This window comes from Dermacentor andersoni, chromosome 2 (genome assembly GCF_023375885.2).
Source record: "Dermacentor andersoni chromosome 2, qqDerAnde1_hic_scaffold, whole genome shotgun sequence".
Taxonomy (NCBI): Eukaryota; Metazoa; Arthropoda; class Arachnida; order Ixodida; family Ixodidae; genus Dermacentor; species Dermacentor andersoni.
In genome coordinates this window covers 104237160-104252870 of record NC_092815.1, presented here as the reverse complement: position 1 = coordinate 104252870, position 15711 = coordinate 104237160, and the positions used below count along the sequence as shown (strand labels likewise).

The window sequence follows — 15711 nt, the reverse complement described above, 5'->3', positions numbered from 1 at the left end:
CGTTTTTGTTCCTTTATTGCATGTTCTGCTACTTTACGCACGATATCACTTGCCAAGCTGCAATTCACTCTCTTAATCTCAGCTAGAATATCATCTAACCGTGTGCGCTTATAATTCACACTGTCGCCTTTCTTCGTTATGTTACAGTTGTCCTTATCCGTTCCATTGCTCGTAGTGTGCCTCTTAGCTCCATATCAAATTACTTTGGGATCCGCCAAGTTTCAATTCCCGAACATAGCAGCTGGCAAAATGCACTGATTATTTACTTTCCTTTCAAATTACATCGGTAGACCCCTGCTTGTGACTACTTAGCGCCAGCCATTTGCTCTCAAGACCGCATTTTTTTGTTTCGTGATTTTCTCCAGAGGGTGCCGCTTCTCTGTGACTATTTCCCGTAGATAATTAAAGGTGCTGCTTCCCTGCTTAAATTTGCTGACTGCCAAACAGGAATTCTTGTTTTTTGCCTTGCTACAGAATATTAATTTAGTTTTCTGCATATTGAACCTGTCCTTAAAATCTTCTCGGTTCAGCTTCTCAATCATTTGCTGTAAGCCACCTCTAGCTTTTTCTGATATATTGGCCGGCGTGATCGAAGGCAAATGGCTACGTGCTGCTGTATTACTCTTGAAGAGGCAAACTAATCTATCTCGTTACTGCATGCGGTTACGGTAGATAGTCACAACGTTGTGCATAACATATATATGTCAATGTTCAAGAGCATGCCTCTTGAGGTAAGAGCTTTGAACCACTACACCGATCAAAGCAGTGGGGTAAATAGCGAGACATACGGTGACTAGTGTCATGCGAACAGAACAGACTGCTTTGTCGCTTGTCAAAACGGGACAGCCGCAGCAGGGATGCCTATACTGCAACAAATATAGTGCGGTAAATTATGATGTTGCTGTTTTTATGATGTAAAAAGAAGCACTGCTCGAAGTCTTCAAGCTTCCTGTAAAAAATTCCGTGCGGGTTTATTATGCCTACAGCGTCGCGGCGGTTTTAGAAGGTGGATAAATTTTATGGATGCGCAGGTTAATCCACTCATACGAGAGCCACTTCATAAACGTTCGGGTCAGCCTAACTTCTACATGTCTTAATAAGAGAAGGTGGCCGATAGGACGCTTATCGCAAATAGCTTATCGCAAATAGTCGGTGAAAGATATCTGCGTTCATTTCAACTTTAAGTTGCCATGGGAGCTTGAATGCTGATGAAATGCTTGGCTTTAGAGAAAGCGACCCATTCCGATGGCCTTTAGATAAAATACTGATATCGTCAAAGTAACGCTAATAGCGCTTACCGTGGTGTTGACAATTCCAGGATGCAAAAATCCGAGAAGTCCTCCAAAAATCCGTTCGAAGCGAGTGGCATCTCCATGAAGTCGGTGCTGACTCGTGATTCCGGGAAATCGAAAGCCCAGTTTCCCAGCCGAATGATCGGAAGCAAAGCTGCGATAAAATTGCCGCGCTTAGCTGCATCTGCTGATGTGAAATGGCTGCCGGTTTTGTAGTCTTGGTTGATATTTGATAAAATTTAGACCGACAACATAACTTGAAGAACATCACAACCTTTAAGAAGTGGCAGTAAGATATACACGAAATAACCAGTTGGTTTTTGAGCGGCTAAAATATTGTTGCCCTTTTTGAACACTTATTTCTATAGGAACACGTGGACAACCATTTTCATAGCAGTCCTGCAGAAGATGTTCAGAGAGTGTATTAAACCTTGTTAACGATCGTACAGTATTGCACATCAGTTATTAAAGAAGCAGTCAATAGGCTTTAGCAATTTGTGTGGCTCTAAACACACCCAGGTGACAGCACAGGGCTCTCACAGTGGAAACTGCCATATTTTTCAGTTGTATTTTATATCTGGCACGTACCAAACTTACCAAGAACAACTTTGCGATGTTTACAGTGTCATGTTTGCGCGCTACAATACTGCCTGCTGATGCCTCCGAAATACATGCATAGACGCCACCACCCTCACAATCTTAACCACGGTGAAATTTCTCAGAGCGCAGCTTTCGCATCGCAGATTTCGCATCGCATCTCTTTGGCACGTTGGCCAATATCGAAAACCATGGCATACAAAAGGGAAGTGAATTATTCACTTGCCGAAAAATACGTGCTCATTGTCTGCTTCGTCACCTGAAGACACACGTATGCATGCGCCTCACCTTCGGCGGATTCAAAGGTGAGGGTGTCCAGGAACAAAGGGGCGCCCCTCTGGTAGATGTCCAGGGCCAGCTTGAACAGCTCCCGAGTGCGATTGAGAGCGGCCGCGGCCTTCACCAGGCTGGGCTGCTCGTTCTTTGAGTGCGCCCGTGACTGGCGCGCTGCGTGGGGTATACAACGGTAACCGTACTAAGCGTTTTGAATTACTTAGCAACAATATACGGGTTTCCTAATGAAAAAATAAATAAATTGAAAAATGGGAACCCGCGGCAAACAAGGCATCCCCGCTTCTAGGTGCTGCTGATGAAGATCTTGTGACGTCGTTTATGCCACATTTATGCGTCGTCGTATAAGCTGTCGTTTATGAAACATCGGGATTAATCCAGTGATAAACACCGGGGCCGCAAGTTTCAGCTTCGCTGGTTAACCATCTATACGGAGCTCTTAGGCGGTGACTTTTTAACAATAAACGAGCGTTGTACGCCATTTCAGAATGCGGTGGAACTCGAGCCTGCAACCTCAACAGCAGAACGTCATAGCGCTGGGCCAACGCGTCGGGTAGAAACGATCAAACCGAATTGAATTGCATAATACGCTGTGCTAACGGGGCTGTCATGACAGCAAAAACAACGTTTGTCGTATGTGCGCACATCTTGCGAAGAGGGTGATCGGCTATCGGCCCCGAACAGTCGTATCTTCTACGCTTTAGACTGACATGCCTGTCGGCTACTTTCTAATGGCAATATGGCAACCATAAAAGAAACGCTAGGCATTGGTTAAACTTTTGTTACTGTTACCAGCATCATCACTAGAATCACTTAGAATATCGCTGTGATCGCACTGATATATCAACGTTTGTGGAGCTTAGCTTACAAGGCCAAGCTAATTACCATAACTCCCGGTCACTTTCCCGCGCCCATGTCATTCGGTCGCTCTAGAGCACCTTTTCGGAAGTTGGAGTTCTCACGCAGTGGTCATTATATGAGAACCATTAATACTTCCTACTTACTATTCTCAATTTCATTTGAAATATGAAAGTTTAGAGTTAAAAAAAGGACAGTGCAACATATTGTTCTGTTGAGTTTAAATAAATAATATAATAAATAAATATTGCAGTTGCAGTACTCTTGCGCCATGGCAATACAAACAAGGGGAAAAGATTTATGTCACCTAAAATGTTCCAGTTGCTGACGAAGCGCAAGATGAAATAAATAATGGACCGTCACCGCCTCTTCTTACGCCCTCAAGATTAGAAAATGCGGACACGAAAAATTTAAACGGTCGCACAAAACTGAAACAATATTGCTCACTAGTCGACCATAACCTTTCACCTAAAGTGCACAAGAAACATCGGACAAATTGGGGAAACCCTACACTCGGATCCTGATTTCCCCATCACATCGATCCATGTTACAACTCGTTTGCGTGATGTTAGCAAGCAGAACAGAAGCAACACAGCAACGCCAATCAGGAAGTAACGGAACCATCAGTTATCAAACTAATGCTGGCTTGGTGCGCTGATCCACGAGATGATCAAGCGTGTTAGGTTTCTTTGAGGAAAACCCTCGCAGCCAAAGGTCAAACCTGATCCCATCTGGTAATTTTCATCGCGCCGGCGGTCAAATTTTAGTTTTATTGAATACTCGCGTTATTAAACGTCCACGCTTGTGTGAGCCAGTGAGTGTTTGGAAGAAACGCATAACACGAGACAAGTTATATTAAGGTCTCTTATCAGATAACAGGCACCGGATAAACAATTTCTTTCGCCGCGACGCTTTCAGCAAATGAAAATAACAGTTCCCGGTTCTCATCACAGCTAATGCAAATTAAGTAACACGCAAGCCCCTTGCATGGTCTTAAATAACAAGAACGCTTCGCTCCAGCGAATATAAAAAAGTAGCTGACGCATGCATTTACATGTATATTTACAGGAGCATTTGAAGCACGCGCAGACGCAAGGAAACATGAAAGACAAGTCCGGGCGCCGATACCTTTAATAAGGACTGGAAATCTCGTTACCGACGCCTGTTTAGGCATCCTTAGTGAATGATATACAGACACTCTCAGAAAATCTACTTTTTCCAATCTGTGCTTTAGTTTTCATGCTTAGGATATCTTGATGAAAGATTATTTTCCTGAGCACCTACCTTTTAGTGCAGACTCCAGGGCGGGTTGGAAGCGGCGTACTTCAAGACGAAGCTGATCTGAAAGTGAGAGAAACTTAGTTAATGTGTCCAAGATTTTCGGCCACACTTATTACCTCTCCATTTGTCAGTATTTTGTACAAGTTCTTGGTGACATTTCTTCTAACATTATGTTATTACTGTTATAGATAAAACCGGCTCTTTTCGTAAAACATTATTTAAGACATTAATAAATTTCAAGCAACAACATAATATCAGAACGCTATGCACTGAACTAACCTCCTATGAGGCAGTGACTATAGTATTCAAGATGCTGTTTTGTCACCATGACTTAAATAAAAGTCATGCATTGAAATTAACCGAAATGTTTAACGAAATGACAGCTTTAATGAGCGAAAGGAGAGTAATAAAGTACCACCGAGAGCATAGTGAGCAGAAAGTTCCGCAATAGAATGCGATAGATAAATGAAGCGCCTAACTGCATAATAACAATACCAGATTGGGGGCACATGAGCATCGGTGTCACACGAGCATTATGGATTGAATTTATGGATTTATTTTATTTCTCCTCTTTAAAACAGAAAGGGAGCAGAAGCTAGAGGCCGTGTGGCCTGATAAAGGCTTCTGCAGCTACAACAATTCGGCACGCAGGCCGTACGCAAATCATATAGACATGCCGAAATCAACTGGAGTGTCGGGTCACAAAATATTATTTCCGTAAAAGAAAAAAAAAGGAAAGAGTATGTATTCAAGAAATACACTTAAGGTACATTTAGTTTCAAACAATTATAACCCAAAAACAAATGAAACAAAAGAGGGACCATTTATGCTACGGTTCTAATTAGGCAAACTCAGTATTGTTCGCAATGACAAAAGTTATGTATGATTTATTCGAACCTTCCATAATTTCATTATGAAATAGCGTAGGCTATTTAGCAGTGTAGGTGCCTTGTAACTGACAAGTTGTTTTCCGTAATTGGCTCTTATTTTAGGTGTTCTCATATTATGTTGCCGTAAGTTGTAACGTATATTGGTGGGTAAATTCAGGATATACTGTTATTCGTTTTGTTCAATGTATCGCATCAACTTGTAGTAATAGACCTGGATTGCTTATAACATATAATGTTTTATAAAAGATGGCTTGGTTCTAAAGTTTTGTACAAGGCCACGATATCTCTCGAATGCACGTAAGACTCTTTTTTGCAGTACTATCAACTTATGAGTTTTCTTGTGGAATAGTGCCCCAATTTATTATGCAATAGGTTAATTGAGAATAAAGAAGTGCGTAGTTCAAGGAATATTGCAACCACAGAGGAACCAGGGTGCTCAGTTATATAAGCAGCCGACAGTTCTACTTAGTTCCATAGCAACGTTGTAGACGTGCATGTTCCAGGCCAAATCTTACTGCAAGCACACTCCGAGAACTTTCTGACATTTTACCTGTTCTATCATCCTATCTCGAAAAAAGAATAGCAATATTGCAGTTACGTGGTTTATTAGTAGGGGCAAAGATCATATATTTTGCTTTAGAAGAATTCGTATGTAACCTATTCTGTTGTAACCTGCAAGAAAGTTTCATCAGGTAATTATTTACTTTAAGTTCGAGCTCTGTTATAGTAGCAGCTTTAAAGAATGTGTTAGTATCATCTGCATACATAACTAGTTGACGAGACTCGGGGATGTCACACAGGTCATTAATATAAGTTATAAACAAAGGAGGTCCAAGTACTGATCCTTCTGGAACACCCGTTATGATTTCCGCGTACGATGACGCATCATTATTTATGCTGACATATTGATAACGATATGCTAAGTAATGTCGTAAAAGTTCCAGTACAGTACCTCGTAGACCATACTGTTCCAATTTGCTAATTAATAAATTGTGGCATACTGAATCAAAGAATTTACTGAGGTATACAAACAGGCCGAATGTGTACATTCTATTTTCAACATTTGTTATTATTTTATTACTGATATTAAGAAGAGCTGCTTCCCAAGATTTATTTTTTGGGGGAACCATATTGCAGGCCACTGATTACGTTATATTTGTTGAAAAAGTTTTGTAATCTAACATTTAGGGCACTCTCGAACACTTTTTATAGAACAAGTGAAACAGATATCGGCCGGTAGTTTGTCATTAACTGCTTATCAATTCCTTTGTAAATTGGGCATACTCAGGCTATTTTGAGATCTGGAAAGATACCAATTTCAAATAATCTGTTTGTGATGTGAACTAAGACAGGTGCAATTATATCGGCAATATATTGCAGTGGTACTGGTTTAACATCGTCATACCCAGCAGAGACGTTTTTTTTTATTTTAAGCAGTAGTTGCACAACCTCAGCAGACGTAACTGGTGGAAGTATCGCTGAGTTAGTCAGACTGAATTCGCTCACAACAGGTGTGGCCATGGCTCCTCCCCTTTCTGGATGTTGGGTAATGGAAACAAAATATTCATTCAAAGCCAGCTGCTGCTTGTCTGCCTGTCAACACACCAGTGGCTGTCTCTATGTTTATCTCAGCGTTCTGTCTTTTCGTAGAAGTTAGGTCTCTAACTTCATTCCAAATTTTCCTAGGGTAATTGTTTAATTTAGCAAATAACCATTCATAGTACTTAATTTTTGCTTGCTTTAATTCAGCGGTTACCTTATTTCTGTATTTATTAAAATTAGTCAACAGTGGCGCACTCCTGCATTTTACAAACAAGTGATACGTTTTGTTTTTTCGTGTTATCATTTTTAACAAAGCCGCATTTATCCAAGGTTTCGTACTTTCCTGCTCCTCTGATTCCTACTCCCCGAGATCAGTACGGTGCCTACAGCTGTATTAAAACATGAACTAAGTGTTAGATACGGGTAGTCTAAGGATGGACAAGAAAAATTAACGCCTTGCTGTTCTAACTTTCCTTTCTTTTGCCGTGCTTACACATTGACGATGATTATTCAATAATAATTCGATAAATGTTCGGTGTTTCGAGTATTAACTATTTGGTTCTATCTCTCGCTTTCGGCCAAAGTCCCCGACAGTCTCCTTAAGACTGTTTCTAAGCGGTAGTTCACGTATATCTAAAAAAATGTTCATACGGCCATCCGGTCATCAGTTTTATTCCCCAAACGACAGACTGATACAGTAAGTCAGCCTCGTTTCGCACACTTCTCGTCGTTATCGAGGTAGACGCCTCTCCGTATCTTCCACATGCATTCTCAGCGTTTCCCCAGCCTTGCTCGCCTAACGTAAACGAAGTGTTCGCGACTTCTTCGACCTGTCGAGTACAGGCCCCGCTGGTTTCCTCTCTTTGCCCACTTTTCCTCTGGCTGACGACTCAGCGAACAGACCATGCAGAACTGAGCGTTCTTTTTCTTTGGATTCTCTTGACAAAACGATCCGACTGTCGCTTCCTGGCAAAGCGGGCGAACTGCTTATAAGAGAGAAAGTTTCCGGCATCCGTGAAAACAAAGGCGTGACTGCCATGTCCAGAGGCGTGCCTGTCACTGCTGGCTTGCTTTGTTATGGTTGCAGCGAGCCCACCTTAGCTATTTGCCGCTGCTGCCAGTCAGCATATGTCTGTCTTAAAAGTGAACGCCCCGAACTACGCATCAATGTTGTATAAAGCCGTGAGCTGTGTATTAGAGTAGCTGGCACAGGGCATGATGGCTTAGTGGCTGGGAGAAAAAGAAAAGGTGGGAGAAAATAAAATAAAAGTCACCGCCCAAGCACTCCGTACAGATGGTTAACCCGCAAAGCTTAAACGTGTGGCCCCGGTGTTTATCACTGGGTTAAACCAGATGATTCATTAAATGACGGCTTGGTAGGCTATTGGATCCTCGACACGCAGTTGTTTCTTGCGCTTGGCTTCACGAGCCTGTTCTTGTGCTCGGGCTACAGCATCGGCTCGGGGTAGACGAGCTCGTTCCAGGTTCTGCTCGCGGCGTTGCTGATCGACAGCTGCCTGTTCCCCAGGAGTGCGTATGACGCGTGGCCTACCCATTTTGGAGCCGGAGAGAAACTGCTGCGCGCGTGCTAGGCTGCGACGGAGAGCAACGACGTCACTGCCGTCGTCGTCACTATCAATCGCGCGCCTCTTTTTTTTTTTTTTTTTTGCGTGTGCGCATGGGATTGCGCCGAAGGAGTTTTCGACGTACAGGCGACCGACAGACGGACGGACGAACGGACGAATCGGCTAGCCGTATACAGCTTCGCTGTAAAAATTGTGGGGATGCGCGACTCTCGCGCGTCCCCTGATGTTTCTCCCGCATAGCGCATCCCCTGATATGCTGTTTTCCCGCACGGCTCGCGTGGCCTGGCGCCCGCGGCGTGGTACAAGCGCGGTGCGAGAGATGGCGCGACTGTCGCGGCGGGGTTACTCGGGCGCCGAAAGGGAAGGCGCTTGGCCTCTTGGGTTGGAGACAGCAAGCAGCACGGACGTGCCGTGCCGCGGGTGGAGCGACCCTTCTTCCCGGCGGGTCGGGCGCACGGGTGGACGTCCCACGCGCGCGCGGCGACCCATGCTTCTGCGAGACCGCCTCGCGTGGCGGCCTTCGAGCGCGCCTCCGTTGGCGTGACCGAACACGCGAACGACCAGGCGTTGGGATCCAGCATGGGGCGAACATATTCGCTCGCTCGCGGTGAGTCGGACTTCTAGATTTGTCGCGCGCCCATCGGCATGTTTTGGGGATAGCAACTCGGCTAGCTGGCATTGATCTATGAAAGGTGCAATAAATGCCCTTGTGATTGTTTGCACTACTGTGTGTTGTCGTTCCTTTGTCCCAAGAGTACGGAGGAGAACCCCGTATCTCCCACATCTGGCGCCCAACGTGGGGCTCTTGGGGCATCGGACGATAATTTTAAGTGTTGCTTCGTTCGAGACCTTTGTTCGAACCGAAGCGTAGGCCTAGCGTGGATTTTGATCGCTAGCGTCGGCGGCGTGCTTTCTTGAGCGAGGCGGCGGTGGCTGTAGTGTGTTTGAACTTATCAGCATGCTAAGCCTTTTCGCAAGTTTTTTTTTTTAATGACATTCGTCGGTACGAGAGCCACGTGGTCTGCATCCTGGGAGAGCGAGGCTGAGTGCCCGCGGAGCAGTGGCAAGCCTGAAGCGAGTGAGTACGGAAGCCTCGTGGGTGGTCCGAATTTCTTATGTAAATAGCTTCTTCTATCTCTTTGACTCGGATGAAGTCGCGGCTCTGGGAGCCGGGTGGCCGCGGGCCACGGGTGCCACGACGGGCTGACTGGTATTGCGGCCTGGCACCGGGCGCTCCGACACCGTCTGGGACGGTGGGCGCCGTCAACTCGGATGCTGTGTGCACCGAGCGGAGTAGGACCACCTCACAGAGCTGACGTCTCCTCGCGGCTGCCTGTTTTGCGCTCATTTTGAGTGTTGTTTTTGGATGCCGGTTGTTGTCAGAGTAGCGACGATTTAGGCCTAAGGCTTTACGAAGCTGCCTGTCGCACGTGGAGGGACACAACCTGGTGGACCGTGGCGTTGAGGCGTTGCAAGTTGCTTCCCTCATTCTAGTTAGCCTCGCACGAATTGAAATTACTCGTTCGACTCAAGAAAGCGAGCTTCGTTCACTTGAACTTAGCATCTGAGTAGCTGCCCGATATTTTGCTAGCCGAGTTGAACATCGTACCACGTGGGCGATGCGCATGCAGAATTCCTCTCCCTTGCACTACTTTAGTGTTTGCCGAGTGTTTTGAGTGTACGCAGCGTGATTGGAGTCACCCCTGGCTTGCGGCCACCTGCACATCGTCTGCGCTGCTGCCCCGGACTACGATCGAGTCACCCCGGGCGATGGTGATGCTGTGGCCAGTTCGGCGCAGCGACTTCGGCGGCCTCCTGCATCCAGCTCACAACCCTAGGCGGCGGACAAAGGAGCCAGCGGTCACCGACAGCTACGGCGGCTCTTGCCAGCAGGGCGCGTCGGCGCGAGCGACGCTTGCTCGTACCGACTACTGCGTCGTCGTCTCCGGAGTCCTGGCCTGGAATGATGCCGTCGAGTCTGCAAAGCTGCTGCTGTGACCGGCGGACGCCAGCGGTGTACCCCAAGGACAGTCGGCTCGCATGTTACGGACAGCGTGTGGACATTTCCCCGGCGCGGCCACTGTTGCATGTACCACCTTGTTCGCGAAGCACGGGTTAATGTTAGACCGTGTGACATGTTTCGCCGGAATAAGAAGTGATTTAAGGTTGGGGGGATGTGGGGATGCGCGACTCTCGCGCGTCCCCTGATGTTTTTCCCGCATAGCGCATCCCCTGATATGCTGTTTTCCCGCACGGCTCGCGTGGCCTGGCGCCCGCGGCGTGGTACAAGCGCGGTGCGAGAGATGGCGCGACTGTCGCGGCGGGGTTACTCGGGCGCCGAAAGGGAAGGCGCTTGGCCTCTTGGGTTGGAGACAGCAAGCAGCACGGACGTGCCGTGCCGCGGGTGGAGCGACCCTTCTTCCCGGCGGGTCGGGCGCACGGGTGGACGTCCCACGCGCGCGCGGCGACCCATGCTTCTGCGAGACCGCCTCGCGTGGCGGCCTTCGAGCGCGCCTCCGTTGGCGTGACCGAACACGCGAACGACCAGGCGTTGGGATCCAGCATGGGGCGAACATATTCGCTCGCTCGCGGTGAGTCGGACTTTTAGATTTGTCGCGCGCCCATCGGCATGTTTTGGGGATAGCAACTCGGCTAGCTGGCATTGATCTATGAAAGGTGCAATAAATGCCCTTGTGATTGTTTGCACTACTGTGTGTTGTCGTTCCTTTGTCCCAAGAGTACGGAGGAGAACCCCGTATCTCCCACAAAATGAAGAACGGAATGAAGTAATAGAGGTAAGAAAATTTAAAAGAAGGTTTTTTTTTTATATATAAGTCCTGCCTGTTGTCCAGCGCGTGCATGTGATAGTGCCTGTGAGTGGAAGCGAACTACTCGAATCGGGCCCAGCTCACACTCACATTACGCCTACGGAAGAAAGGAAAAACTTTGTGGTTGGAAGAAGTAACCAAGCTGAAGACCACGAACCACGACTTATGCACAACGTATTTCCTATAAGTCGCTATTGCGAAATGTGCATTAAACGGGCCTCTGTGCTTACATGTAAATTCAGTCGGACCTTATATCACGCGGTAATTCAGGCGAAAATAAATAAAAATAACCTCAGCGCTTTAATACATTTTGGCACGAGTTTTCTTTTGAATATGGCGCGCTTAACGTCCCGTCTGAGCGACCATTACTGTACGTTATGTCGCGAAGCTCGAACTGGTGCAGTAACGGCTACCATGCACAAGTAACTTCAGTAATTGGTCGCTGGTCGTTGAGCGTCCTTGAGCGTCAATCGCGCAACTTCACACACTTGCTTTACTTTAAAAAGTTGTTCTTTATACTAACCGGCGCATTCATCTTGTTTTACACAACGCTGCTTGTGCACTCCTCCCTGTTCTGAGCACGTTTTTCTTTCCGATCGTTTATTCTTTTTGTCTCTCTTTAATCTTGTTATTCTTTTCGTGCTCTTCGCCACACTGATGTGGCACCACGGTAGGGTTGATTCTACTCTCTGTCTTACCCCAACGTTGTAGTATCTGCATAAAACGGGCCTCTATGCTTACATGCGGCCGACTGACCACCTGCCTGCCCCTTCAACCATTCACATGGTTCTTTCGGGACATAAAAGCTCACCTTGAAATACAAACAACCAGAACACTGGCAGCTACACTTCGCGAGCCAGGGGGCTGTTTTAATAACGCTGGCTGCAGACTTCTAAGCAGTAGTTTCTAATTGTAAACATTGGGAGCAAACTTTGACTAATTAGTTTGAACTAATCAGGTCGACAGTTACAAAAAAAAAGACGGTCAAAGGTGACCTCGAGCAGTAGTGTATAATTTGTTACCAAAGGAGCGCTCACTTTGAAGGACTGTGCCTTTTTGCTTTGACATTTACATGAAGATTTGGTTTGGCGGGGAATGTATATAGTAAAAAGTGATAACTAACATAGTGTTATCCGTGTTACCTAGCTTACCTGTACTTTGTCACGCTATGAAGCAGAGCGTCTCTATCTTACCAAGAAGCCCCTGCCACAGCATTGCTAGTAAAGCCGAACCTAAGAAAGCGGAGGACGAGGGCCACTGTTGACATTTCGAAGAACTATAGCAGCACGCCGTCTGCGATGAAGATGACACAATTTAGGAGGTTAGAGTTCCCTCAAATAACGTTCTCGAGCGTTCTTGAGCAATTTCAGAAGCTTATGCATCTTTATGCACATCACCGTGTGACGTGTGTATGTGTGTGTCACACATTTGGTCAAACTGCACTGGAAAGCCAATGTACTTAACAACTGCAAACAGTATTTCACAAGAATAACAAATGAGCTTCAAAGCAATCCGCATCTTTTGCAAGAGGACAGCGAGGTTGCAACACTGTACTTAGTTTGCTGTACAAGTGCTTTAAACTTCCGCAGCATCATTGCCTACTCAACAATTCGTGTCCGTACTCTCACTATTCAACTTTCATCCTCACCTGGTCACCGAAGCAACGCTTACCGGCAGCATGGGTCTCCAAACGCTTTCTTTAAGCTGCACAATGCCGAGGAAAGCTAGTTACAGCTCTTTTTACGTCGACAGCATCACAATGACGTTGTGTAAGCAGCTATGTTTTCAGACAATTGCCATATGGCTTTTGGGCTATTTCAAGCTTTGCTGCGTAAGAAACTTTCTTTAGTGCGTGGTACCAAAAGCACGAAATACGCATGCGTTTCCACCGGAGTTTCATCGTTGCGTACCCAAGCTAAGACCAACTAAATCGAATTTATGCACGAAGTCATCAAAACCACATAATTGGAAGCGAATAAAGAACTTTCTGGCTTATTGCGCTTGAGGGTTTTGTTTTTCAGCTGGCACCATAGTTCGTATCCTATAACTTGGATTGCCTTTGAGGAAGTGTCAGTATTTGCTTACTATAACCATCGTTGTAACTCATTATAAAGGACGTTACGCTGCTGAGCTCGAAGTCTTGGGTTCCATCCCTGCTGCGGTGACCCTATTTAGATGTAAGTAAAACGCATAAACACTTGTTTACTTGCGTTTAAGTGGACGTCCAAGCTTCCCAGGGGTTTGACATTAATCCGGAGTCCCCCACTGCGGCATACTTCAAAATCAGACTGCAGTTTTGACCAGTAACGTTCCAGAATAAAACCCAGAAACCCCTAAAAAGGCAGTTTACTGCGGCTTTTTTTGTCACATAAGACCGCTCAAAAGCATGGTTTTATGTATCAAAAACGGCAAGCCATCCTGACACGAGGCACGTAGCCCATATCAAATCTGGCATTGTGGCATGCATTCCTGCATTCTCAGAACTTCCGTTTGAGTCCTCGCTGCTAGCACATTTGTCACTCAAAGTACTTTTGATGCTTTAAGAGAAAGAGAGAGATAGAGATAGAGATGGAGAGAGAGAGAAAGAGAGAGAGAGAAAGAGAGAGAGAGAGATCCTTATTGAGTTCTTCCGGCATGTATGTAGTAGGCATCTATATGCTATTCTGCATAGATAAGGGAATCGGTTACAGAAAGGCCTTAGGAGGAAGAGTGCGGACGCTTTGGACAACCTACACGGGTGGAGCTAGGTACTGTTATAATGGAAAAGCCTTTTTAAACAAAGGAGCAAAATCTTAGAACTGCTGACTGACAAAGCCGTATGTTTGTCCAGCGCTATTGCTTCTGATAGCTGTTAGCTGAATGCACTGAACAAATTGAAGCTTTGTTCAAGTGCACATGGGTGCATGTACATCTAAATTAACTGTTCGTACACACAACCACACTCAATTTATTTTTGCTGGCTCCTGCTGTGTGCTAGCTTAAACAAGAGCTTTCACAGCTTGAATGAATGAATGAAGGAACGAAGGAAGCAAGGAAGGAAGCAAGTAAGGGAAGGATGAAGAAAGAAAGGAAGGAATCAACCCTGTATTTTCTGTTTATTAAATGGTGTTGCAGAAATTGTCTTTACTTCTGTTTTATAACGGTAGGATTCTTTTTCTAATTTCTATGATAATAAAGACATGACTGAGAAAGTGAAAAGCTTTTTGATTGAAAATGCAGATGCAGTATAGCAACAAATAAGCTGAACAGACAACGCAACTTTCAGGCAAGCTATGTTGCAACTTCCCGCACTGAAGCTTACTGTATTAAGCTTCGTTGAGTCAACTTAAAGGAAAAACATTGCGCTATCAATAAAGCCACGTTGCTGTAGAGCTGCCTTATGCAGGCTTTTGACTGTCGTAAATTCGGCATGATTGCGTTACAGATCTTCACGGGAACGCCGCTTTCAAGTCCGAGACTTCGTTTCGTTTTCGTCCCTACAAAGCCGACAGGAGATTTGACGTACTTGTTCTCAGCTGAATTTGTGACTTATTCCTGTTCTTCCGTTCTCCACGTCCGCTTCCTTCCAAGAAACGACTGTCGCTCGTACGCTTAGAATATAGGATTTCTCCTGCTTATATCGCTTTGCATATAAGTGAAAAAGAAAAGCAAAAACGGCGCGTGTATTTTTTTTCCTACCAGTGGATGTTACATGTAGTGGCGACAGGCGGGCTTCTTCGAGCTAACATTGAATAAAGGATGAAGTGAAGTGGATCATTGCTATATGACGAGATTGTTGAGTGCACGAGTTTTTCTTCGGAGTGCAGGCAAACAAGTGCCCCGTTCAAAATGGAGTTGGTCTTCAATAACATGCTTTTAAAACGGGGAGAAAGCCTATCAGTGTATTCGCTACCAGTGCGCATCTACGGTTGTCCCACTCCTGCGCTGCACGAAGTCTAAAACGTCTTATTCGCCGAACACGAAGCCCAAAGCGTCTTACTTGGAAGACTTGAAGTCTAAGCACCCTATCGGAGCTTTACATCCCACAGAGAGTATTGCTCAGCTGCTGATGCTATGCCAAGGATTTTACGTCTCCAGAATTGTCTGAACCATAGACGACGCAGTCCCATTCGTCTCTATGCACGCGCATTGCCTATTCTTTTTCATTGGCCTGCTTCACCTGCTATTATTGGCGTTCAAACGATCATTCCGTCTTGTATAAACATCCTGTATTATATATTTCTTCGTTTAACTGTGTCCCGTGCTGCTCAATAGTGGACACATTCCATTTCAAGCTGAAACGCTTCAGAAAGGACGTTTGCGAAATAAAGTGGAAGAAAAGGGAAAGGAGTGAAAGCTTTGGGAATTCAGAAGTATGTAAGAAGCAAAAGGGAACGCGTTCGCTGTGTGCTGATATAATAAAGTTTGTGGAGCATGCGCTTATAGCTTCGTGTCGCATACCGTAATACGGCGCGGCTCAAACAACATTAGCTTTACGTTTGTGCTCACAATACATCGTCTCTTTTTGACAAGGCTTCTTTTATTGCGATAGCAATTATATGGAGAC

General features: G+C 45.6%; 1 protein-coding gene across 2 annotated transcripts in view; it reads right to left on the bottom strand.

Moving 5' to 3' along the window:
* Window positions 1-15711, bottom strand: part of LOC126541931 (UPF0764 protein C16orf89 homolog) — a 114126-nt gene that overhangs the window by 22189 nt on the left and 76226 nt on the right. For both annotated transcript variants that reach the window (XM_050188903.3, XM_055076696.1), the window contains exons 2-4: window positions 4323-4379; window positions 2178-2336; window positions 1299-1446 (exon numbers count right to left, since the gene is read on the bottom strand). In XM_050188903.3, coding sequence (XP_050044860.1) covers window positions 1299-1446; window positions 2178-2336; window positions 4323-4379 — 364 coding nt within the window. The remainder of the gene's footprint in view (window positions 1-1298; window positions 1447-2177; window positions 2337-4322; window positions 4380-15711) is intronic.